Here is a 25,313-nt window from a genome sequence, read left to right on the forward strand (position 1 = left end):
TGACTAAAATATTTAGTATTAATTTTAGTCAAAGTGATATTTTTGATGACTAAAATTGGACTAGAACTAAATTAAAAGTTTTTCATGAGAATAAAACTATGACTAAAATGTCCAGATATTTTATTTGACTAAAATAGGACTGAATAAAAATGAAAAGGAGAGACTAAAATCATCCAAACTTCCACTGACCGTCTGAAAGAGCCTCATATCATGTAAATTCGCTTTGTTCATGTGGAAGCAGCTCCATGAAGCAGAGGACATTGATTAAACATGATTATAATGAATGATATAAATGCAAACTCAATATAATTTACATGCAATTTTAGTTTGACTAAAACTAGACTAAAATTGAACAACATTTTCATCAAAAGGACCTAGACTAAATTAAAATATGTTGTCAAAATTAACAGTGGTGGGGAGTGACCTGTGCTTGGATACACAAAACACTCGACAGTGGTGTGAATACCCACCCAAAGCAAAATAAGATGAAACACTATAAAAAAAAAAGTAGATACATTTGAAACCTTTTAAAACTATTCAAAATACAAAAATACAGTCAATGATTTCCTCATTAAGTCCAGGATGTTTTGCGGCTTGTAGTGTGCACATCCAATGTGTTTCTCGTTGTTTAAATTTTTCCAAACATTTCCTGTTTTGTTTTGTTTTGTTGATCAATTCCATGTGCTTGGAGACGAGCCGGGTTACTATTGTGGAAATCCCAAAAAATGTCTGGCCATTGGGTAGTTGGGGTTGGCCGAAGCTAATCTATGCTGTAGGCGCCATTCCAATGTAAAACACTTAACAGCTATAGCACACCAGCTTGTAGATGACAAAAGTAGTTTTACAGTTAACGAAATCCTTTACAGAATATTTCTTGCCTGAATGAAAGTCCAGAGTCAAATGCCAGTGGACGTTCAAAACAAAAATGATGAATGATGATGAATCTAGTAACAGTGAGTCCAAATGGGAGAGTTCTGTCTGACCCCCAGGGAGCTCAACATATACCCTGAAGACTGTTTAAGATTTTCCTCTCCATACAGAGATGCAGAGTCAAGTATTCGGGCTACACAGTGTTGTACAAAAAAGACGTCGCCTAAATTTTCTGCCAAGTATTGCATTTGCAATTTCTGAAGTATTAACATGAGAGAGAAAAGACTTGAACTGCTAAACTAATGCAAAAGTTCAATGAATTTCAGAGCGTTTACAGTTACCAAGATACACCCATAGACATTCCCTTTTTTGTTGTGTTTCTTCTTCTTTCTCTCCTCATATCCCACAGTAATGCAGTTATTAGGAGTCACAGCCCAGTGATTTCAGATGCTGGTCCCAAGTGTGGAGAGTTGTATAGGAAAGTGAATATGGTGTTAAGAGGACCTAAAGCTGGGTTGAGAGGAACGCAACAGTCCAAATAAAAAAAAGACTGATGTGAAATATTAGTCTTTTGAATAGTGTACTTTGCTATGCTTTGTAATATATTGATGTGTGGGTCATTCTTGTTTTGTAAGGTTCACTGGACTAAGTGTTCTCTCACCATGCCCTTTTTATCAGCTGATAAAAACTGTTTTAGCTGCAGTTTGCTGCTGGAGGGACATCATATGGCAGGGAGTAGGTTTCACACAACAATCGCAGACAGGAAGGCAAATGAGGAAGTTGCTCAACATAAACCTCACAAAGAGAGAAAAGAAGATCTTTTGGCTTTTAAGTGTTCAGAAATAAGTTTCAGCTTCAAGGTAGACATTTAGAGGAGTAAGTAAAGGCACTTGCAACTTGAACCATCTAGTACCATTCATGACTTGATTTCAGGTCAATTAATTTCAAACAAATTTAAGAAACTACACACATTCTTCAGACAAATGTTTAATATGAGTGACATCAAAGTTTTGAATATGAATGTCCCAATCTGCATTGTAAGCTCACTCAAAATAAACAGGAATATTGCTTATGGTTAGGACTGCATGTGCAGCATGTGCTGAGTGATAAGCACTCTTGTCTCACAGCAAGTAGGGTCTTAGGTTTGAATCCGGGACCAGGCAGGGCTTTTCTGTGTGGAGTTTGCATGTCAGCTTGGAGTTTGCATGTCAGCTTGGAGTTTGCATGTAGGTTTTCTATGCAAACATAGTATCTATATCTGGTACTGAGCCCGATATCTGTTTTGGTTCTCACCATTTTCAAAACAGAACTTTGTCACGGCCGGCTCAATGAAATGACAGGGAAACAAGGCATAGGCTTAAGGGCAATTTCACACCATTTACAATAGGAGAACAATATTTTGTTTATTTTTATTAATGCTAAAAGCATATTTTACCACCAGCAAATGGGCCAGCTGAAAGTATTATTTATTTTATCTAAAATGCATCAGAATGCAGGAAAGCACATCTGAGTTATATACATTTTTACATCAGGTTTCGGGTGACATCGCAGAGTTCTAAGGGCCTATCATTTTACATAGAGGTGGAGTTGTTTTGTTTTTGAGGACATTTTTTGTCGTATACCCAGTGATTGGTGTAGATAATGTCCATTATCTACATCACTATGGCCCAACATACACATGACAGTGGGGAGCTTTAGGGGGGTATGGCTTATCTAAATGAGATGTAAATGAGCCCTATTGTTGTTCTCAACAGCAGAGAGAGGTGAGAACTGCCCAAAACTTCAGAGGGGTGTTTCTGCCCTTTGGGCTTTCTGGAGCTGTTAAGTTCAAATCGCTGCTACGTCTCCAAATATGATCAGATTTCCATGTGTTACACATTGTTGGAAAGCTTGGAGGCCACACTTTAACAATCTGTGAATCTGGAGGGATGACTAAGTCCCCATTCATTCTCTTATCATAGTTCAGTGCTTTGATTGCGCAGGGGTAGAAACAGTCTGGAAGTGTGGCGCTTTATGGTCCTATTACACCTCCCCGAGGGCAGCAACGTGAATAAGGAATAAGCTGGATGAGATGAATCCTGTGTTATTCCTTTTGCCCTACGAAGGCATCTTGTCTGGTGAATGTCTGTGAGAGAGGGGAGTGGAGTCCTTATAATGTTCTGAGCAGACTTTACCACTCTGTCCAGCGCCTTTTTGTCTGACACAGTGCAGCTGCTAAACCACACCAGTATGTTGTGCGTCAGGATGTTCTCTATGGAGCTCCTGTAGAAATACAGCAGCCGTGGTTGGGGCAGGTTGGCTTTCCTCAGGGTCCTTAAAAAGTACAGTCGCTGCTACACCTTATTCACGAGGGACGTGATGTTGAAAGTCCATGTCAGGCCCTGGGAGAGAAAAGTGGCTCTCTGTCCACCAAGATTTTCCATTAGGTTTATTTGTATAAAATTGTATAATATTTCTAAAAAGAGTCGCAGTGGCACTGGATTTATGCTTTTTTGTTGTACAATTGTATAATGACAAACAAAGTACTTCACCTTTACTCTAAACAGATGTTTCCGCTCACCTCACTTGTGTGGTAAGAAATCACACTGCTGTTCTGATATAGGCTATGAACAAGGCTTGATATTACCTTTTTTTCTTTTTGGAATTTTGAAATTTCAGTTCAGTCCAATTCTACTCCACAAAATCACCCATGTCAGTTCCAGTCTCTGTGGGTCTACGTACACGTCTGAATTTTACAGTCAGTCCTGATAGAAGATATAGATATATACAGTGCCTCTCGAAAGTATTCATACACCTTGAACTTTTGCACATTTTGTCATGTTTACAACCCTAAACATAAAGATGTTATTTTTATTTTTTTACTAAACGTTCACACACAAGTAACAGACAACTGTGAAGTGAAAGAGAAATGATACATGATTCTGTTATTTTTTTTAAAAATAGAAAAGTGAAAAGCGGGGCTTGCATAAGTATTCATACAGCATGAATGAATACTTTGTGGAACCCCCTTTTACTGCAATAACAGCAGCAAGTCTTTTGGGGTTTGACTCTACAAGGTTTGCACATGTAGAGACTGACATTTTAGCCCATTCATCTTTAAAAAACAACTCAAGCTCTGTCACATTAGAAGGAGAGCGTTTGTGAACAGCAGTTTTCACATTATTCCACAGATTTTCAATAGGATTCAGGTCAGGACTTTGACTGGGCCTTTCTAACACATTAATATGTTTTTATTGAACCATTCCATTGTAGATTTATCTTTGTGTTTAGGGTCATTGTCCTGCTGAAGGTGAATCTCCGCCCCAGCCTCAGTTCTCTTGCTGACTCCAGCAGGTTTTCCTCCAAAATGTCCCTGTATTTGGCTCCATCCATGTTCCCAACTATTCTTACAATCTCCCCAGTCCCCGCTGAGGAAAAGCAGCCCCACAGCATGATGCTCCCCCCCTATATTTGACACTGGGGATGGTGCACTCAGGACGATGAGCAGTGTCAGGTTTGCTCCATACATAACGTTTTGGATTTGGGCCAAAAAGGTCAATTTTTGTCTCATCTGACCAAAGCTCCTTCTTCCACATGGAGCTGTGTCCTCCATATGACTTCTAGCAAACTTCAAACAGGATTTCTTATGGCCTCCTTTCAATAATGGCTTTCTTCTTCCACTCGTCCATGAAGGCCAGATTTGTGTAGATACGACTTATAGTTGTCCCATGTACAGATTCCCCCAGCTCAGCGGCAGGACTTCACAGCTCCTCCAGAGTTATCTTGGGGCACTTGGGTGCATTTCTTACCAGTGCTCTCCTTGTTCGGTCTGTTAGTTTAGGTGAACGACCATGTCTTGGTAAGTTTGCAGTGGTGCTTTACTCTTTCCATTTCTGAATGATGGATTGAACAGTGCTCCGGGAGATGTTTAAATCTTGGGAAATCTTTGTATAACTTAACGCTGCTTTAAACTTCTCCACAGCTTTATCCCTGACCTCTCTGGTGCTCCTTGACCATCATGATGTTGTTTAGTGACCAATACACTCCGACCACAGCTCTGAGGGCCTAAACAGCTGAAATTATACTGAGAGTAGATTACACACAGGTGGCCTCTATTTAATGGTTAGGCCAAGGAGTGAACATTCTGGAGTCATTAGGAATGTTTTAAAGGTAATTTAATGCACTCAGAAAATGCTGTATGAATACTTATGCACGCCCCACTTTTCACTTTTCTATTTTTTGAAAAATAACAGAATCATGTATCATTTTGCTTTCACTTCACAGTTGTCTGTTACTTGTGTGTGAACGTTCAGTAAAAAAATCAAAATAAAATCTTTATGTTTAGGGTTGTAAACATGACAAAATGTGCAAAAGTCCAAGGTGTATGAATACTTTCGAGAGGCACTGTAGATATAGAATAGATACATTTACAGTTATAAATGGCCTTAATATCAATTACCATCAGGACATACTAAAAATTATACTCACATTTTTTTAGTTTCAGGCTAAATGTATGTATTTTATTTACCTATCTATTTGAGTGAATTATTAATGATGATGTATTACTTACATGAGCAGGACTTTGCCAGTGCAACATGCATGTGTAACATGCAACACACGCAGACCAGCACCAAAGTTCCGCGTAAAAACAAACTGAAACTGGCATCAAACTGTTACTTAGAAAGTCCAGCAACTGTTATGGTTTTCTTGGTAATGACGTCACAAAAGATGAAAAAGATGTTACAAATCCAGAGTTACAAAGAAACGCATCGTGCTGGTGGTGACAAAATCACTGATCTGCTTCCCTTCAGAATCTGCTTGATTAAAGGCATCACAACACTTTAATAGAATCCCTGAACCTTCCTTTTCCATAATGTTGTGAACCATCAGCTTCTTCTGTTCTTGTGTCACATTCGAAGAACAGACTGCGAGTCCTGCAATTTGGTGGATTTTAGAGGTGCCCCAGCAGGTTAGTATAGTTCAAAACTTCGTAACGTTCATTGTGTCTACTTGTGTTCTAGTGTCACTGTTTTTGTTCGTTTTGTCAGACACTAAGGTTAGAGATGTTAAAGATCTTTTACCTTTACATGTTTCCTGCCATCTGCAGGCCGTCATCAGAAGTATCCATACTTCTGATACACTGCTGAAATCCGCCATAAAACTCCATAGGGGCAGAGCCTGGTCACAGTCAATTCACAGGGGACTCAGATTCAGGTGCGCACCATGCACTGCAAGGGAAGAGCTAGAGAAAGGCAACTTCATATTATAATTAATTAATCTTGACCATTCGTCCCCTTAGTATTATAAGGTTTAAAAATCAAGTTATGTATTCAAACTAGTGATGGGCCGTTATCGGCGTTAACGTGCTGCGTTAACGCAAGACTCTTATCGGGCGATAAAAAAAAATATCGCCGTTAATTTATTCTCAAAGCTGGGTTGGGAGCTGGGTCTATACTCTGCCAGCTATGATGACTTTCACCGTGATATTTTAAGGTCAGCACACATTACACGACTTTTATGCCCAGTTTCAGACGCACAGGAGAAACGTGAGTGAAAATAGCGTCTCCAAAGCGACACACAGAAGCAGCGGCCAATGACAGAGTGAAAATAGTCAGAAAAACACCGCAGCCCCTCCGTGTTCAATTCTCTTTCAAAACAGCGACATAAACAACTCATTTCATGGCCACAGCCCCACACGAAACAGCGCAACTTTATCACCAAATATTCACGAGAGCCTTTTCCAGCTACATTTCAACCGCAGCACTTACTGAGTTTGGAGACGGACTTTCCAGCTACTTTTCTCCGTTAGCTTCTCTTTTTCCGCTCCCCGCTGTCTCCTCCGCCTCATGTCCGTTTCCTTTTCTTATTAAATCCAAAGAAATACGTCCCGTATGTTCGTGTTGTTGACGTTTATCTCCATTTTGACAGAACTATCGCCAGGTTGAAGCTCCTAGTAGCTGTAGCTGCAGCAGCATGAACTGTGTTGTTGTGACAGTGATCACGTGACACTGTTGACACTCTTGACCAATCAGGAGACGCGCACCTGCTTCCCACACTCACAAACAGAGGCCTATATTTTCTGATCTGGTAAATAAAAAAAATATAAATAATGATCTGCCCGTAAATAAATACTTGGGGACTCCTGCCACAACTGTCCGATGCGAGAGACCTTTTTCTTTAGCAGGTCATAGTGTGCAGAAGAGGAGATTTAGTTTGTCACCAGAAAATGTGAACAAGCTGGTCAGCCTGAGTGACCGGTGGAAGAAGGAGAAACAGCTTGGACTGATTGACACAAAGCTACTGACTGCATACAGTTCATCAGGACCTCTAATGTCGGCCTACAGTTCAAAATTCATGTTTAACTGAATAAACAGTTAGTAAACACAAGTGCATCTTCTTGAACATGAATTATTTTCATCACCAATTATCATAGTAGAACGTTCTCAAGCAGTTTGTGATGCATTTTGGAAACAGGAGATGAGCCCCTGGTCTAACGCATCACCTGACTTGAGAAACTCGTTCTCAAAGACTTACTTTAAGTCATTATTTGGGTAGCACACATATCCTGAATGACTTCTGCAGAATTCAAGCGAGCCATTTCAATCTAGATTAATCTAGATTAATTTCAAAATGTATCTAGATTAATCTAGATTAAAAAAAAAAATCTATGCCCACCTCTAATTCAAACTGTTTTAAAGGGACTAGAGGCAAGTTGGTCATTTTTATACTCACTACTGCCATCTCAGGTCTTACGCGTAACTGCAGCTTCTATATTAAGCTCGTGCATGACGGACCCGAATTAACAACTTTCTGAGTGACAGTGCAGGATTTTAGAGGCAGTTGTGGTGAACAGGTCTGGGCTCATTCTACACACTAGGACATTTTTAAGCTCCGTAAAGTCCCTTTTAATATTTGAATGGATTTCACAAATGCTGTTTTACACTTAAAAATATACTAAAACAGTTGCATTTGCATGGGGACCCCCACTCAAGGCCTTGTGACCCCCCGGGGGGTCCAGACCCAACTTTGGGAACCACTGCTCTACACAATACACATTTTTGTAGAGTTTGGTGCATTTTTGAGAATTACCAATTCTCAAAACACCTACTTCTGAATTTTCAAACAAAGTCAAATTTTAGATGTAGATACCCTTTGGCCTGCCTTTACTTCCCCTGCACTAAAGAAATAAATTACCCATTTCATTTCTGATATATGAGTGGTCAAACTTCAAACCTAAGTACCTCAGAACCTCTCAGGACGCAGATAGAAGCTTCTTCGTTAATCATTGGCTGTTAAAGTAACTCTGTCTTCATGTGTGTTTACATTGTAGGTAGCACATGGCCTGCATTTTGCTGACCAACATGTCCAGCCCTGCTGCCAGTCCCGCCCCGCACAGTGCAGTGGTCCCAGAGGTCGACCCGGCTGCTGGACTCGCCGCTAAACAAGGAACTGAAACAACTGCATGTTTGACCGTCCACCTGTATCATGCAGAGAAGACTGAAGCCGACACAGCTGAGGATAACAAAGGAAGCACGCTAACCTTCCCATCTGGGGACTACATAGCGGAGGAACTGTGTATCATTGCAGCAAAAGCATGTGGTAATACCCAGTTGAAAACATTACAGACTTTATGTTTTCCTACGTCTGTTGTGCCTTTGCTTCACTTCATTTATTTATTCATTTATTTGACAGGGACAAGACACATGAATGAACATTTCTGTACATGTGTCAGTATTAGCTACAAAGCTAGTTTTCAACTGTTGTACCTGGGCAAGGTGTATAATGCCAACAATTATAAAACAAAAAACTTTCTCAATTGCTGAGCATGTGTTGGTTTTTAAGATGAGAAAAGATTTTAGACTTTCATTTCTTTTTATTATTATGCAGCTTATGAGTCTAAAATCACTTTTATTTCTAAAATGTAACACCAATTATCCTCAGAAAACATTATATTACATTTTGAAGTGTTTTTTTTTTTTTTTAAATGTACTGGGAAATTTCAGACCCTACACACCCTACTCATGACACTGACCGCAGCTCTCTCTCCCTATGGATGCGATGCACTTCTTGAAATTTATTGTCCCTGCTTTGAGTAACTAGTTTCATGGAATCGGTCGACAGGACAAGTTTTTTACACTTAAATTTAGACATTCAATCAGCAACAAGTTAAGATTACATATCTAATTTAGAGTGCGATTAGAACTTGTTTCTTAATTTGATTGTAAAAGGACAGATTTATTGAAATTAGTTACATAGGGACCACAGGACCAAATTATTTAAAGAATATTTCACTTATAGATTGCTTTTTGCACTGTGGCTCTGCAACTTTATTTATTCCTATTCTCAGTCGGACTTTCCAGGTCAAAGAAAAGTCAAACAAATAAATAAATTGGAGCCTACTTGTGGTAAATTAAGCTGACTGGTCCAGATTTCCCTCTAAAGCGAGGCATCGGGAAGCAGGGTCTTAATAAGACAGCCATCAGGAGTCCATAGTTGAGCCCATGTGGAAATAAAAAAGTTATATGTTCCTTACGTGCCTGAAGACCAGACGGGTACAAATAAACTCGTCTAAGCTCAGGTAAGAACATATCTCAGTATGTAAAAACGGTGGCCTATCCCTTTAACTGAACTTCTTCCCAATATTGCATCTGAAATCCATTAAGCTATTTTTTAATAAATAACTTCATGGGCGGCACAGTCGGGCCTGTGACAATAACAGGATATGAAGTTAGATATCTTGAGCTATGAAAATATTGCAATAAACAATATTATTGAAGACCTTTTAATGCCATAAAAACTAACTTTAAAGCTTCAAAAGGACAGTAACAAGTATTATCCCACTAAAACATTAAATTCAAAGAAATGCAACCTACTTGGGGGAAAAATGAAAATATTGCATTAGAAAAATGTGGACTTTTAAAAAAAATAAATGTACAGATGATAAATATTCAGCCCAAAAGTGTTTTGTTTGTCTGTCATTTACTGAACGATATGTCGATAATGAATCTATATGTACAATCCCCTGCCCTGTCTGACTTGTGTCATAAAGCAAGATTCCATTCCCTGGTTGCTGATTAGCACCAATAAAGATAATTGGTAATGATTAGATAACTCACCAGGCTGTGCATTGTCGATTATTTACTGATAACAGTTGAATGCTGGAGATGTCAAAAGCTTAGTTGAAGAGTGTTTTCTTATTGATCCAGTGGTTCGTGGGTTGCAGTGTTGGGAAAGTTCATTTTCTACATGAACTAGATCAGTTCACAAATTTCAAAATGAACTAGTTCATAGTTCTTTTTTTTCCTTTTTTTTTTTGCTGCGAGCTATTATTCAGGCATGAAAACGGGTCGGGGTGAAATAGGCGAGAAGTATATTTCCCCTCTCAGGGAAATATTTATATATTCCATATCTTAAAGCAACAATCTGAAGTATTTTGAGATGCATTTTTGCCAACCTTGGGAGAGCTGGAGAAAGTTGACTTCAGCCATGAGTCAAAAATATTATGGCCTCCTCACTTAGTGTTATGCAGACCATTTCATGTCAGCCTGTCACTGTTTTCAGAGTGGATTTTGGTTATCTTTGCTAATCATATTTTATTTTATTTATTTATATTAGTTTAATTGGTAAATTCTTAGTGGAAAATTAAGCTACAAATATTCAATTGCATTTGTGTTAATTTGGTAAATTAATCATGTGACTAAGATTGTTTTAGGAGCTGATTTGTAGTTAAAAAAAAACTCTACATTGTGGCTTTATGCAAATGAGCGGCACCGCGGAGCAGAGAGGACTTTGGAGCGACAGACTTTACACAAGGGAAACTATAGCGTTGTACCCTCACTCTGTGGCTGCTCGCGGGCACCGTGCGGACCCGCTGGTTACCGATGCCAGGGCCTGTGCCAGAGCCATAAACAGCAGAGTTCAGCGCCTCAGACCTGGACACAGTCTGGCCGGTGGCGCGGGGGCGGAGCGAAGCGAGCGCGAGCTACACCGTGGACCCGCCAGAGTTTAGACCCGCTGGTAAACTGACGGCGCGGCGGGGTTTTATACTCACTGAGATAAGAAATCTGGCACCATAATGAACGAACGTAAATAGAACGGGAATGTCGTTCACAGACACCAGAATCACCAGTTCACGTTCACCCAAAATATGAAGCGGAGGTACATCACTGGTGGCTTGATCATGGCCCCTGACAGTGAAATTGCTGTGTCCTTGGGCAAGATACTTAATCCTCCTTTACCGAGCGTCTGCAGATACTAGTGTAGGAAAGTGTGTGATGTAAAGTGCTTTGAGTGCATAGAGTTAAGAGCTATACAGAAATGTTACAACTTGCCATTTGTCTGCTGCCTGCTCTTGAATTGAAAGACAGCTGTGTGACCTGGTGTTCTTGTGTATATGGTCTCATTGCCTTGCATCAGTTATAACTCACTGAACACAATAATGATATTTTGTCTCTTTACAGGTATTGCCCCAGTACACTGCAACCTTTTCAGCCTGATGAGGGAGAGTGATCGCATTTGGTTTCCCGCAAATCATGTTTTTAAAGTTAACCCATCAGCCATGGAAAATGTGCACTTCAGAATTAGGTTTGACAACTTTCCCCGGATGTTACATATCCATCTTTTTAATGTTTCTGATTTATGAATGTTTTCTGTCTGTTTTCTCCTTAGATATTATTTTCCTGGTTGGTACAATACAGGGAAATCTTCCTATGCACATCGATATGGCGTGTGTAAGGGCTCAGAAAGCCCTGTCATGGACGATACAGTTATGGCATATCAATTTTTTCAGGTAAGTTCTGTATTTCTTATAAATATTGTATAATAACCACTGAATGCACCCATTTAGCTTTTTTCCGATTGATTTGAAAGTTACATTTTTACAGTTACAAATATAGTACTGCACTGTCTTTCTGCACAAGTTTATGAAATTGACCCGGCTAGTGTTTTGTTGTTTTTAGCAAGACTGGTCTGTGTTCAAAGACATGCGCCCAAAGACATTTTATAATGACGCAACAAGTAGGAGACAGCGGGGTGGGTTGGATCTCGCAATGTTTTCGAGCTAATAAGAGAGACCTGGTTAAACTGAGGTCATGGTCACAGAGTGTGATGTCACTCACTGTTTATGGATGCTAAACAACAGCTGCCAGAAAGGTGAGTAAACCAGAGCAAAAAAATGAAAATAATACCAACTTTTGAAAAAAATATGGTTTTCAAGCGTGATTCAACGTTCACACTGAAAAACATTTCATTTATCTTCATTTCCAGGATGAATAGCAGTAATATTAATAATGTAAAGACTAAGTAGGTTCTTCATCATTGACTAATAAATGACACATGTTTTTCGCGGGAGGTGAAAAAATGTAAAATGTCTGACGAGGGTTGGTTCACACAGAGGACACTGATGTTCCAAGCCTTTCGTCCTTCACGCCTGGTATACATGTTTTGGGGATGTAGTTCTTAAGGAAGAGGTGGATGGTCTGTTATTGTGGATCTTCTGTTTTGTTTGCAGACGAGACAAGGAAGACCTTATAAGACCTAATGAATCCACAGACTGTTCCCCTTTATCTGTAGGAGATACTGACAGGTCTGATCCATCTATTATGTTTCCTGTAGATCTATAGCGGTTATCAAGTTCAGTAAGTTCATAAATTACCAACACTACGGCTTTTTGTTTAAAAAAAATACTTCTCTATGTGAAGGATCTTTTTCTTGTTTCAATATTCTAACCTTTACCAAATAAACAATACCATTTCTTAAAGATCCTGTCACAGATAAATGTCAGTGGGTCATCTCTTCAGAATAGAACAAATCATCACAATAATTAAAATGGTGCTATTCTGTTTCTATTGACTATTAAAATCTCTTGATTTAGAGGCTCATTGTTCTGGAAAGTATTTAGTATCTTGACAAAATGCTGAAAGCCTCGGCAGTAAAGCTAAGAAATGTCTCATCTCATGTGACCCAACCCACCCACTCTCCCCCTACAATTTATTACAACACACTGTATAAGAAACTACCAAAAAATGAGAAACTTTGGGCAGTCTGTTAAACAGCATAGTTGATTGGTTTTGAATGTATATGAATAAAAATACAATAATATTTTGCAGAATAGCACAGGTTAGTGTAGAGCACACCCTTCTTTCTGTGAGGCGTCTGGCTGTCAGTCTATGGTGAGAAAACAGGAAGTGTGGTTTGCATGCATTACACAGAAAATTATATCAACCACCTCTGTTCTGCATCCATCTGCACCCACTGTTAGAAAGTTCTGTTCATCTTTGTTATCTCTCACTCACACATTGACCCTGAGGGCTGAGTCAACAGACTGCTACTGTTACCCACGGCAACAGACCATAGGAAAGCAATTTTTCAAAACTGTATGTAAAAACTTGGACACAACAAATGCATGTCAAATTGAAAATGGCAAAAGTAATAATAAAAGCTGTAAATGTCTGACAGGAAAAAAACCTTTTTAGGTCAATTAGAATTTAAACAAATATTTCTATTTCTGCTAAATGCAAAATGAATGAAAGATAGAATTTTCTACCCCGTTTTGTATTACATTTACAAAGCCAAAAGTGTACATTTCATCTATATTTGCTAGCTTTACCTTTACACTGCATAACTCGGGGGGGCAAACATTTTGTATTTCCTTCCACAAGCTCCTCACAATAGATGACAGGAGCTTTGGTCCATTCCTCGAAACAGAACTGGTGTAACGGAGCCAAATTCCAAGGCCATCCTGTGTGCACATGCCTTTTCAGCCCTGCCCATACATTTTCAATGAGCACTTCAAAACATTGACTTTGTTATCCTTAAAGGGGCTAGATGCAAGTTAGCCATTTTTACTCACTGCTGCCACCTCAGGCCAAATGTGTAACTGCACCTTCTATATTAAGCTCGTGCATGACGGCAATTCGGACCGAAGTGACACCTTTTTGAGTGACAGTTCAGGATTTTAGAGTCAGTTGTGGTGAACAGGTGTGGGCTCATTCTATGCATTAGGACATTGCTGGAACATGTAGGGGAAGGAAAATACATAATTTTAACATTTTTAAACTCCGTATTGTCCCTTTAAAGCTACTCTAAGCGATCCCGTTTTGCCGGATCGGCACCGATGCATTACCAATAAGCGCCTCTAGATGCACCACCATAGGCGCCACACTCGCAAACAGCAGAAGGAGATGCACCTCGCACTTCCCTCAGCCGTTTATTATAATAGATCCATGCCCTCACCTCATAGCACACCCCTCACCCCCACATGCCACACTATTAACTCTGTGCATATCTTATTTACGCGGATGAATGTGTGTTTTTTTAAGGTAACCTGACAACAAATCTCTGCCGTTTTGGTGAAAACATATCATAATTCAAAGGTTTTTCAACAGACGCTCCTCCCCATTCTCTCCTACTGCTGTTGGTCAGTCTCGTCTGAATGATTGAGATTTAGCCAATCACTGAGAAGTGTCGTAGTATCTGAGGTTGCAGTTCGCTTTGATAACCTCGATCATATTAAGTTTACATTTGCATTTTACCTCATGGGACTGCGGATGGAAATTAGCCTTGACCTAAATCCGGCATATTTACAGCACTAGTTGTCTGTTCATTAATATGCACAGTCCCATTCAAATAAATAAATAAATATACATAACTTGAGATATAATCAAACCCATGATCTTAGCACTAGGAAAATATGTAGGAAAGCATAGTTTCGAAGTGACATGGTGGCACAGTGGCTCGTGTATTGCTTCACAACAGGGTCCTTTGTGGGGCCAAATAAAGTGTTTTGGGGCCAGGATGAATGAGATGCGTGGTTATGCTCGTGAGTGCGGGACAGAATGATATTTGCCCATGGCTACAATACGCCACAGTGTGTTTAAACAGCAAACAAATAAAAGTCATTTATTGTGAATAGAATAGAAATGAATGTCTGTGTTGGTGATTAGCTTAGTCTTCGTCTGTCAGTTTTCTGTATAGTCTTCTTATATTTTAGTCATTGATTTACATGTACTCTGTCTGCTGTGTGTGTCCAGTGGCGCAGTGACTATTTGAGCGGTCGGGTCCATGTTCCTGTGAGCCATGAGGCACAGGAGGAGTGTCTGGGGGTGGCTGTGCTTGATATGATGAGACTTGCAAAAGAGGTTGGTCAATCCCCAGTGGACATCTACAACTATAACAGGTAAAATATCCCCTACAGACAGAAATGTTGGCAAAGATTGGGTAATTGTTAAGCTAGTTCAGTAGTTCAGGTATGTTTATTTACTCATTTGAGTTAGGACAGTACACATTGATCGATATGTCTGCAATAAGCCTCAGTGTAAATGTGCCAGAGCCCTAGAGATGAACTGGATAATGCACATTACTGTCTCCTCTGGTCAATGCTTTGGTGTTTACTCAAGTGTATAAAACTCTTCTGCTTCAGCTACAAATCCTTCCTCCCTTGCTGCATGAGAGACCGTATTCAGGAGTACAACATCTTGACCCGGAAGAGAATCCGCTATCGCTTTCGGAAATTCATCCAGCAGTTCATTGAGTGCAAGGCCACAGTCTGTAATCTCAAACTCAAATACCTGATGAGTCTGGAGATGCTGCTGCCTTCTCTCTACACGGAGCGCTTCACCGTCTCTGACCTCTCCGGCCATCGAGTCACCATCATTGTCATGGGCAATAGTGGCATCCAGTGGTCACAAGTGAAAGAGGCTGAAGGTTCAGAGGAGGTGAGGAGAGAGTATGTCCTGTACTGTATGTTGTGGTTTTATATAGAGAGAATTAAAGGTTGGATTGTGATGCTGTGCTTGAGCTTGCTACTCGACTCAGATATCAGTTTTACAAGGTGGAAGTGCATCGAACCATCATCCAGCCATTTTCAAATAACTGTGCATACATTTGGCCTGTAGACAGGGCTTATTGATATGACTATTTGCTCGAGAACCCATTTACCAATAACCTTATGCACATTTTTGCAGGTGCTACAGACATACTGTGATTTCCCAGAAGTGATTGACATCAGCATCAAACAGGCCAATAAGGAAGGCTCTGTCGAGAGTCGCATTGTCACCCTGACGAGACAAGACAACCAGACTTTAGTGCGTACGGCCTGCTCTGTGCCACTGTTTTATTACTGTACTTACAAATTAGTTTCTGTGTTGTTGTGCCATAGGAATTAGAGTTCCACTCTCTGTCAGAGGCCCTCTCATTTGTGTCATTAGTCGATGGGTATTACAGGCTGGTGTCAGATGCTCATCACTATCTGTCTAAAGAGGTGGCTCCTCCCAGACTTATTGAATGCATTCAAAGCTACTGCCACGGCCCTGTGTCGTAAGTAACAAAGTGTGGTCTATGAAATGGTACATTTTAGAGTTCACATAATGCATTAAAGTTCACTGTACCTGCTTTACAATAGGATGGAGTTCACAATCAGTAAACTACAGCAGAATGGCAATCACCAAGGTCTTTACATCTTACGCTGCAGTCCCAGAGACTACGACAAATTCTTTATGTCGTTTGTGGTTGGGGTAAGCAACACTTTTAAACTTCTCTCCTTTTTTAAGCCTGAATAAAATCTGATTATATTTGTTTATTTTTAGTATGAAACAATGGTGGACTGTAAGCACTGTCAGATCATGAAAACAGAGGCAGGGGAGTACATTCTGAGTGGTGCCAAGAGAAGCTTTGGATCACTTAAGGAGCTTTTAAACTGCTACCAAAAGGAGGCTCTCCGCACTGATGGGTACACCTTTCAGCTCACAAAGTGCTGTGCACCAAACCCCAAAGGTCAGCTTGATACTAATACACTCTGTAATGTATCTGTATTTAACTGTTAATTATATTAATGTTATGCATTAATTATCTATCTATCGCTCTTTTTTTCTCTCTGTGCATGAACTGTTTTTTCTTCACAGATAAGTCCAACCTCCTGGTGTGTAGAAACAGCAAAGAGGCTGACGTTTCACTGTCTCCATTGCTACAAAAACACAACATCAGCCAAATGGTCTTCCACAAGATCAGAAGAGAGGACCTTGTCATTGTACGTTTAAAACTTTAAGAGTGGTTAGTTACTGCCCAACCTATAAAAATGTACACATGTTAAATGGTGAAAATGATAGATACTGTGCAATATACCAGAACGGTTAAAGGGGCTAGATGCAAGTTAGCCATTTTATACTCACTACTGCCACCTCGGGTCATACGTGTAACTGCACCTTCTATATTAAACTCATGCATGACGGCACTTCGGACCCGAATTAACACCTTTTTGATTGACAATGCAGGATTTTAGAGGCAGTTGTGGGGAACAGGTCTGGGCTCATTCTACACATTAGGACATGCTGGAACATGTAGGGGGAGGAAAATACTTATTTTTTTAATTTTTAAACTCTGTATAGTCCCTTTAACTCAGCTTATGAAATCACAAACAACATGTGTAGGCAAGTATCATAACACAGGGTCATTAAATATGAACAGTTTTGTCAGATTTGTTTTAGCAGTGTTGAAAGTGTAATGAACCCATTGCACATCTATTTGGTACAAAGCTGCTTTGATCGATAAGAGTTTTTCTTAGGCCCATGCTGATGCCGGTTTTGGAGGATTTTGATTGGTCGATGCCGATACAAACCACCAATATTTTCGGCTCGTCTCTAATCCTGTGTATGAAGTTTCTAAACTGTAAAATGTGTCAGGGTTGAACTGTGACATCAGGGGGCGCTTTATTCGGGGCATAGAGCTTATTTATGAAGGACATTCATGTTTAGTGGGTACTTCAGAGAAAGCTCATTTGTAAGACGAAAATCAGCAGATACCAAAACAACATAGCTAAGTTTAACACTTTCAGTTTCGGAAATATATATCCGGATAACTGGCATCGAGTTTATAAAGTTCAACGCATACTAGGCCACCAAAATAGAAAACAACAGTATTGAAAAGCTTTTATTATGAAAGGACTTTAAGACACAAGATTAATATGGCAATATGTGGGCCCAGTCTCTAAGAAACACAGTATTTATATTTTCTTTGGAATATTGCTTTCAAAACAGAGAATTGCCATAGAGAGTCCCATGAGAGTTGTCATGATCCCAACCTAAAAGTCAGCTATTTCCTGTCCAATTATGATGTAGCAGCTTTCTCTAAATTGCCCTGCCTCTGAGACAATCCATACCAACTTTATTATTTAATTAGTTTACCACTAATTATCACAAATGATTTGTCTGCAAAATCTTTGGCAGTCGATTGACTACTGACCTCTCTTCTCCCAGAACAAGAGCCTGGGCCAAGGGACCTTCACCAAGATTTTTTGTGGCGTTCGTAAGGAGCTGGGAGACTACGGAGAGGTCCATAAGATAGACGTGATCATCAAGATCCTGGATAAGGCTCAACGCAACTACTCAGAGGTTCATTATTTCCATGTGGAGTGTTGTCATTGGCTAAAAAAGCAGAAGATCATTTAACTCCATTCTGGTTCATTCTTTCTCAGTCATTCTACGAAGCAGCCAGCATGATGAGCCAGTTGTCACATAAGCATCTTCTCCTGATTTTCGGCGTGTGCGTCTGTGGGGATGAGAGTAAGTTTCCAAGACATGTAGACGTTATAGCACCACACAGAGTGACCATTTGTATTAGTGCAATACAAGTGTAAGGCATTATTATTCATTATTTTCAATGTTTTACGTAGTAGAGATGTGCTACACGATCCAAGACATCGACACATGTGTTGAGCCCAGAAAGCAATTCCTGTTTGTGCCATGGCAGTGGCTACGTTCACATGCAGACCGAGTGTTTGATATACAGTACAATTCAAAACTAGTTTTAAGAGTTAGAGTTCACCCAATATTTTATATATTTGGTCGGGACAGTGCATGTAAATGAACACATATAGGTGTCATGCATGTAAATACACCACACCATGGGCTAATTTCCATCTGTCATCTGCCACTTGCACTCTCAAACACACCCTCATTCATTCTGGCAATAGGATGTCGAGTTAAGGCTGTTGCACATATGCAAAATTATTGTGTGAGTTCTAGTTCTGACCGTATTGTTAGTGAAGGTCTCCTCCTGACCTCCACCCTTAAATCCTTAAAGAAAGACAATGCACAGTTTGCACTAGCTTGTATTTTATTTTGCTGTGATCACCGCAATTACTGAAGAAAATTCTGCACAGTTAACAGGGCTTGAACCCTGGACCTTTGAGTTGCTGGACCTGATTTCTGAAGCCCATGTATCAGATCTGATTATTGGGTTATTTAATTACTCCAGTTATCTGATTGCTCTGACCATGTAAACCGAGCCACGTTTGTCGCTTGACCATCATGTGATGTCTCGTGGTGTGGCCAAACAGGAGGCAGAAGTCAAACAATCTGCAAAAATTACTTTGTATTCAGTAGTAATAAAATAGAATAGAAAAACCTTATTGTCTACCATGGACATTGCACAAGGATGAACTTTGTCTTGCTCATTCTCATACAGCAGTACATTCGCACAGCCTACAAAAAGAATAATTCATATAAAAAAGAGACATCGGGGGTTTACGACTATGGCACAGGGCACAAAAGAATTCCTGTACACGTTTTTTTCTTAGCACAAGGAAGTGTGTTTCTGCTCTGATGGAAGGAGCTCAAAGTGGCTTATGATCTTATGTTATGATCTTATGACCGAGACGATTCCCTACTTTTCAGTGGCCTTGAATTTGCTGAATCTGCTATGAACTTTACTTTGACTATACTAACGTGTTTTTTGCACAATTTCGTAGTCATTTCTAATGTCATAATTGGGAATGCATTACCCTCCTGAATTAACTTTTATTATGTGGTTAAACAATGCATGTCATATGCTTAGGGTATGACACATTTTACAATTTGTCATAGTGTTTGGCAGATCAAATGCATAGATGTACAATGTTAATGTTATCCTCTCCTTTCCTCAAACAATCGCTGCTAAAAAGCATCACATATCAATATTTTGTCCTCACTTTTGTGGTCATATAAGCTCATTCATGCCCATGTGGCTTTCACATTTGAACAAGAAAGGTCTGATCTTAGTGTTCCAATTGAATTTAACAATAACTTTATCTTGCCCTTGTCAGATATGATGGTCCAGGAGTATGGAAAGTTTGGCTCACTGGACATCTACTTGAAAAAGAATAAAAGTTGTGTGAATATTACCTGGAAGCTCGAGGTGGCCAAGCAGCTGGCATGGGCTATGCATTACTTGGTAAGACCTTATGATATATTTATTTATTGTTGTGTAGAGGTTTACACTGCGTTTTTATAAATGCGCACAGGAGAACAAGAGTCTCATACATGGAAACGTTTGTGCTAAAAACGTCCTCTTAATTCGAGAAGAGGATCGGAAAACAGGGAGTCTGCCCTTCATCAAGCTGTCGGACCCTGGGATCAGCATCACAGTGTTACCCAAAGAAGGTATGAAAACAAAACATTAATATCTATGTTGGATATGCAAACTATTTTCTATGAATATATTGTTTGTTTGTTTTCAGTTTTAGTGGAGCGTATCCCATGGGTGCCCCCTGAATGCATTGAAAACGCCAAAAATCTCAGTTTAGCAACAGACAAGTGGTCATTTGGGACCACTCTTTGGGAAATATGCAGTGGTGGGGACAAGCCTCTAAGTACCCTTGACTGCTCCAAGGTCTTCACATAAACATGGAAGAGTGGTTGTTGATTTTAGAAGAACCATTACTTACAGAGTTTTGTTTGATAGAAAAACCTGTTTTACGAAGACAAACATCAGTTACCGGCACCAAAATGGACGGAACTGGCAAATCTCATAAATAACTGCATGGACTACGAGCCGTCACACCGGCCATCCTTCAGGGCAGTAATCAGAGACCTCAACAGCCTCTTTACCCCAGGTAGGACGACAAAGGTACAGCTTTTTCTAAATACAAATGTAAAAAAAAATCTTTCGTCTTCCAGACTATGAGTTGCTGGTAGAGAGTGACATCCTGCCGAACAGGACTCGCACTTTTGGCTTTCCTTGGCTTTTCGACAATCAAGAGCCTGCCCAGTTTGAAGAAAGACACCTCATTTTTCTCAAGCAGCTGGGCAAAGTGAGATGAGCCCTTGCAGAAAAATGCCTTAATGTGCTTGGAGGCTAATTTAGTGAGCTTTGTGTGGGTTGCAGGGCAACTTTGGCAGCGTGGAGATGTGCCGGTATGACCCGCTGCAGGACAGCACAGGAGAGGTGGTGGCAGTGAAGAAACTGCTGCACAGCACAGCAGATTACCTCAGGGACTTTGAGCGAGAGATTGACATTCTCAAGTCCCTCCAGCATGAGAACATTGTCAATTACAAAGGGGTCTGTTATAGTGCAGGTGCGAACAACTTTAAACCCAGCCACTCCATACGTTCTGCTTCAAAATCGAATCATGGCAAACATACATCTAGTTTTGTTTTGAGCCTTCACACAATGTTCCGAGTTAAAGCATCCAAAACTTCACCCGTGGCGCTACATAAACCGGACCTCCCACCCAGCTCCTGTTTATCCCTTCTCAGAGTACGCTGCACGACCTTGTGATCCGAGCATCAATGTTCAACAGTAACAACATCTATGCAGAGACGGTGGAGGCCAAGAGGAACTTTGGATAGTATAATCTAACCCACGAAATACAAGATAGCAATAAAGATGCCAAATACCTGTTAAAAGCATAATAACATGGTTTTACAATTCGCTGGAAAATGGAAAAATGGCAATGATAACGAAAGGTGCAGCAGAATTTGGAAAGTACAATATAAAAATATGATAAACAGTAATTTGGCCAAGAAATTGCCGGCAATTATAGTAGAAGGCTGACAAAATGTTTTTTCTTCCTCTTGCCTAAATACATAGTAACGTTTCTTGTCTGTATTTAGGAAGAAGAAACCTTCGGCTGATTATGGAATATCTCCCTTACGGAAGCCTGAGAGATTATCTAATGAAAAACAAGGATCACATTGACAACAACAAACTTTTACACTATGCTTCTCAAGTTTGCAAGGTATCATGAAATGTATAAATGCACATTTCTAACGTGTAGTTGACTGACTTGTTTATTTACAGGGCATGGACTACCTTGCCATGAAGCGATACATACACAGAGACCTGGCAACACGAAATATCCTGGTTGAAAGTGAGATGAGAGTGAAGATTGGAGACTTTGGTCTCACAAAAATGCTGCCACAGGACAAAGAGTACTATACCGTCAGAGAACCTGGGGAAAGTCCCATTTTCTGGTGGGTTTCACAAGACATACTTTTGATTCATTAAAATGTACTCAATATGACACATTGTCACGATATCACTATCTCTAAAGTCTAAATACTCAATGCAGTAGTGTCGAGAGCTCAAGCTCATTCCCACAGTCTATTTTAAGACGGTCCAATCACAGCTGATTTTTGGCGTGCTACTCAAATGCAGAGGAAAACACTTCTTCTCAAATATTGGAGAGAATTTGTTTTTCTTCTCACATCTCTTATTATTTGTCAATTAATTTCACAATGAATTGAAATAGTTCATTCTTTCGTCCTCCGGGCAAGGGGGTAGGGAGTTCAGCTTCCTGATGTATCAAACTGTTCTTCAGTTGACTGGAACTGACCCGCGGAGGCCGCAGTCTCCTCCCTGAAGGCATTACTTTGAAGAGATGGGTGCGCAGGGTCTCCGGTGATTCTGATGGCTTTGCGGGGGAGACGAGTGGAGTACATGTCCTTAATAGAGGGGAGATGGAGGTCTTCTCCGCTGCTCTCACGATGCGCTGGAGCTCCTTTGGCAGGAGGCAGTGCTGGCGCCGTGCCACACAGTGATGGAGCTGGTCAGGATGCTCTCTATTGTCCCTCTGTAGAAGTTGCACATAACAGAGGCTGGGATTCTGGCTCTTCTCAACTTGCGGAGAAAGTAGAGACGCTGATTACTTTTCTTGACCAGTGATGTAGTGTGCATGGTGCAGGAGAGCTTCTCTGTGATGTGCACACCCAGGAACTTAGTGCTAGTCACTACTCCACAACAGCATTGTTGATTGTTAGAGGAGCATGCTGGACCCGCGCTCTTCGAAAGTCCACAACAATCTCTTTTGTCTTCTCCACATTCAGAGAGAGATCGTCTCTGTTGCTGATGAGACCCACCACTGTTGTGTCTTCGGTAAACTTGATGAAGAGGTTTGAGTCGTACTTTGGAGTGCAGTCATGGGTCAGCAGAGTGAACAGGAGGGGGCTCAGCACACAGCCTTGGGGAGCCCCCATGTTCAGTGTGATGGTTCTGGAGGACTTGCCACCAACATGTACAGCCTGTGGTCTCCCTGTCAAAAAGTCCAGCAGCCAGTTGCACAGTGATGTGTTGATCCCCAGGTGGAGCAGTTTGTGTATTAGCTGCTGTGGGATTATAGTGTTGAATGCTGAGCTAAAGTCTAGAAACGGCATTCTAACGTAGGAGTCCTTTGTTTCAAGGTGAGTGAGTGCTGTATGAAGCGCAGTGGAGATGGCATCTTCAGTTGAGCAATTGGACCGATATGCAAACTGGTCTGGGTCCAGGGTGGGAGAGAGAACAGACTTGATGTGGTCCATGACGAGCACTTCATAAGAATCGGAGTGAGTCCTACTGGGCGGTAGACGTTAAAGCAGGAGGGTGGTGACTTCTTTGGCTTCTTTGGATAGTGGTTGCTTTGAGACATGTTGGGACCACAGCCTGCTGCAGAGATGTGTTAAAATGTCTGTGAAGACTTCAGTGAGTTCATGAGCACAACCTTTCAGCACAGAGATCTTCTCACACTCTCTGTAGATAGCTCCAGCACCTGGTCTTCTGGAGGGGGTGTTGATACCAGTCTGTTGTCTTTGAAAATAAAAAGACTGATGGCCAGGCTCATTTCACCCACCCCTAAATGCAACATAATCACTGAAAAAATAAACGTATGACAGTTGTTACATATTTTGTTCTTGTAGGTATGCTCCTGAGTCACTGACGGAGAGCAAGTTTTCAGTGGCGTCAGACGTGTGGAGCTTTGGCGTTGTCCTCTATGAGCTTTTCACTTACAGCGACAAAAACTGCGGCCCCCCAGCGGTAAAGCACCCTTATTATCTGTGGTGGTTTCTATTGTTAACTAAAATACTAAACACTAATACTAAATAGGTATTCATGGAGCGAATGGGGAAAGAAAAGCAGGGGCAGATGATCGTGTACCATTTAATAGAACTGCTGAATAAGGACTTCAGGCTGCCAGCCCCAGACAATTGCCCCAAAGAGGTCTGTAGCAACTTTGTCTCTCATTGTTTGCCCTTCAAGTTTAACTAATACAGGCCTTTTTTTCTTCTTCTTTCAATCAGATTTACAAAATGATGACACAGTGCTGGAGTGGCAACCCCACAATGCGCCCAACATTTAAGACATTAATGCACAACGTGGAAGCTGTGCGAGACCACAACAATAATTGATCTTTGACCTTTAGGTGTGGGGTGCGTCCGGTCAATTCTCACTCGAATAGGACAGTTCGGGAATGTCACCAATCGGCCAAATGAAGCATCTCGTGAGAATGGATGGCATGAAGATGTTCTATTTTTAACAAACCAAAAGTGACAGACAGTGGCACATTACTACACTGCTTAACTTGTTTGTAATTTTCATTTATGAAAAAAAAAAGGTTACTTTTATTGGGGATGTGAACATACGAGCTTGTGAGGTTAGTTAAAATCAGCAACAATGCCCTTATGGTGAATGAGGCTGTGAATTCCCTTGGGGCCAGAGTCATGACGACATCAAGGCCTTACAGTGACCACCTACACAGATCAGCAACATTAAAGCATAGGTGCAATTATACAAGTTAATATTGATCCTACTGGAGCATACGTGAGGCTTGGCAGGAGACTGTGGGACAGCTACGATTTTGCTTACGTCACTGTGAAGGAATTACGCTTTCGTAGATAAAACGGCCAAACTCGAATCTGCAAGCATCAGGCCGCACACCTTGAATTTGTCATGTGCACATTAAGAATAAGGCTTTAACCCGGAAAGCGACAGACTGATTACAGTGGAAGTAACAGTAATAAGGCTTCCCCGAGACAATGTTATGCCAAGGGGAACCGTTGCACGTTAGTGACAAATAAGCCCAGATCTTTGAAATAAACACCAGCCCATCTGATATTTTTAAACTGTGTTTTATTATGCCAATGTCTGTGTTTGACCGCATTGTTTGAACTCCCAACTATTATTTGTATTATTATGAAAGGGAAGCGCTTTGGGGCTCATGTGAAAAGTACTGTACAAAAAAAGATTCCATTTCAAAGGGGCTGAATAACAATGATGCACCTGTGACGATCTTCAGTCAATTTTAAAACATTTTGGGAGGATGCAACAACCTGCCTGCAAACTATTAATAATTTAAGATCCTCTTGGAAAAATAACCATTCTATTGGAAGTTCAATCAAGTTGCAATATATTTCTTCCAAAATCCCATGTCTTCATTAGCAACTGAATTGTATTTCTAAGAT

General features: G+C 40.5%; 1 protein-coding gene across 1 annotated transcript; it reads left to right on the forward strand.

The window, feature by feature from the left end:
- The first annotated feature begins 8,185 nt into the window (after positions 1-8,185).
- Positions 8,186-24,772, forward strand: jak2a (Janus kinase 2a). Its single transcript, XM_079551647.1, has 23 exons — positions 8,186-8,448; positions 11,310-11,433; positions 11,518-11,638; positions 14,880-15,025; positions 15,269-15,563; positions 15,813-15,932; positions 16,007-16,164; positions 16,250-16,361; positions 16,434-16,620; positions 16,749-16,873; positions 18,099-18,233; positions 18,317-18,404; positions 19,925-20,052; positions 20,123-20,261; positions 20,339-20,490; positions 20,563-20,713; positions 20,778-20,911; positions 20,986-21,175; positions 21,714-21,838; positions 21,901-22,073; positions 23,772-23,889; positions 23,959-24,072; positions 24,153-24,772. The coding sequence occupies exons 1-23, from the start codon at positions 8,187-8,189 to the stop codon at positions 24,258-24,260; spliced, it is 3,405 nt and encodes a 1,134-aa protein (XP_079407773.1). The 5' UTR covers position 8,186; the 3' UTR covers positions 24,261-24,772.
- Positions 24,773-25,313: the final 541 nt, after the last annotated feature.

This window comes from Gobius niger (assembly GCF_951799975.1).
Source record: "Gobius niger genome assembly, chromosome: 2".
Taxonomy (NCBI): Eukaryota; Metazoa; Chordata; class Actinopteri; order Gobiiformes; family Gobiidae; genus Gobius; species Gobius niger.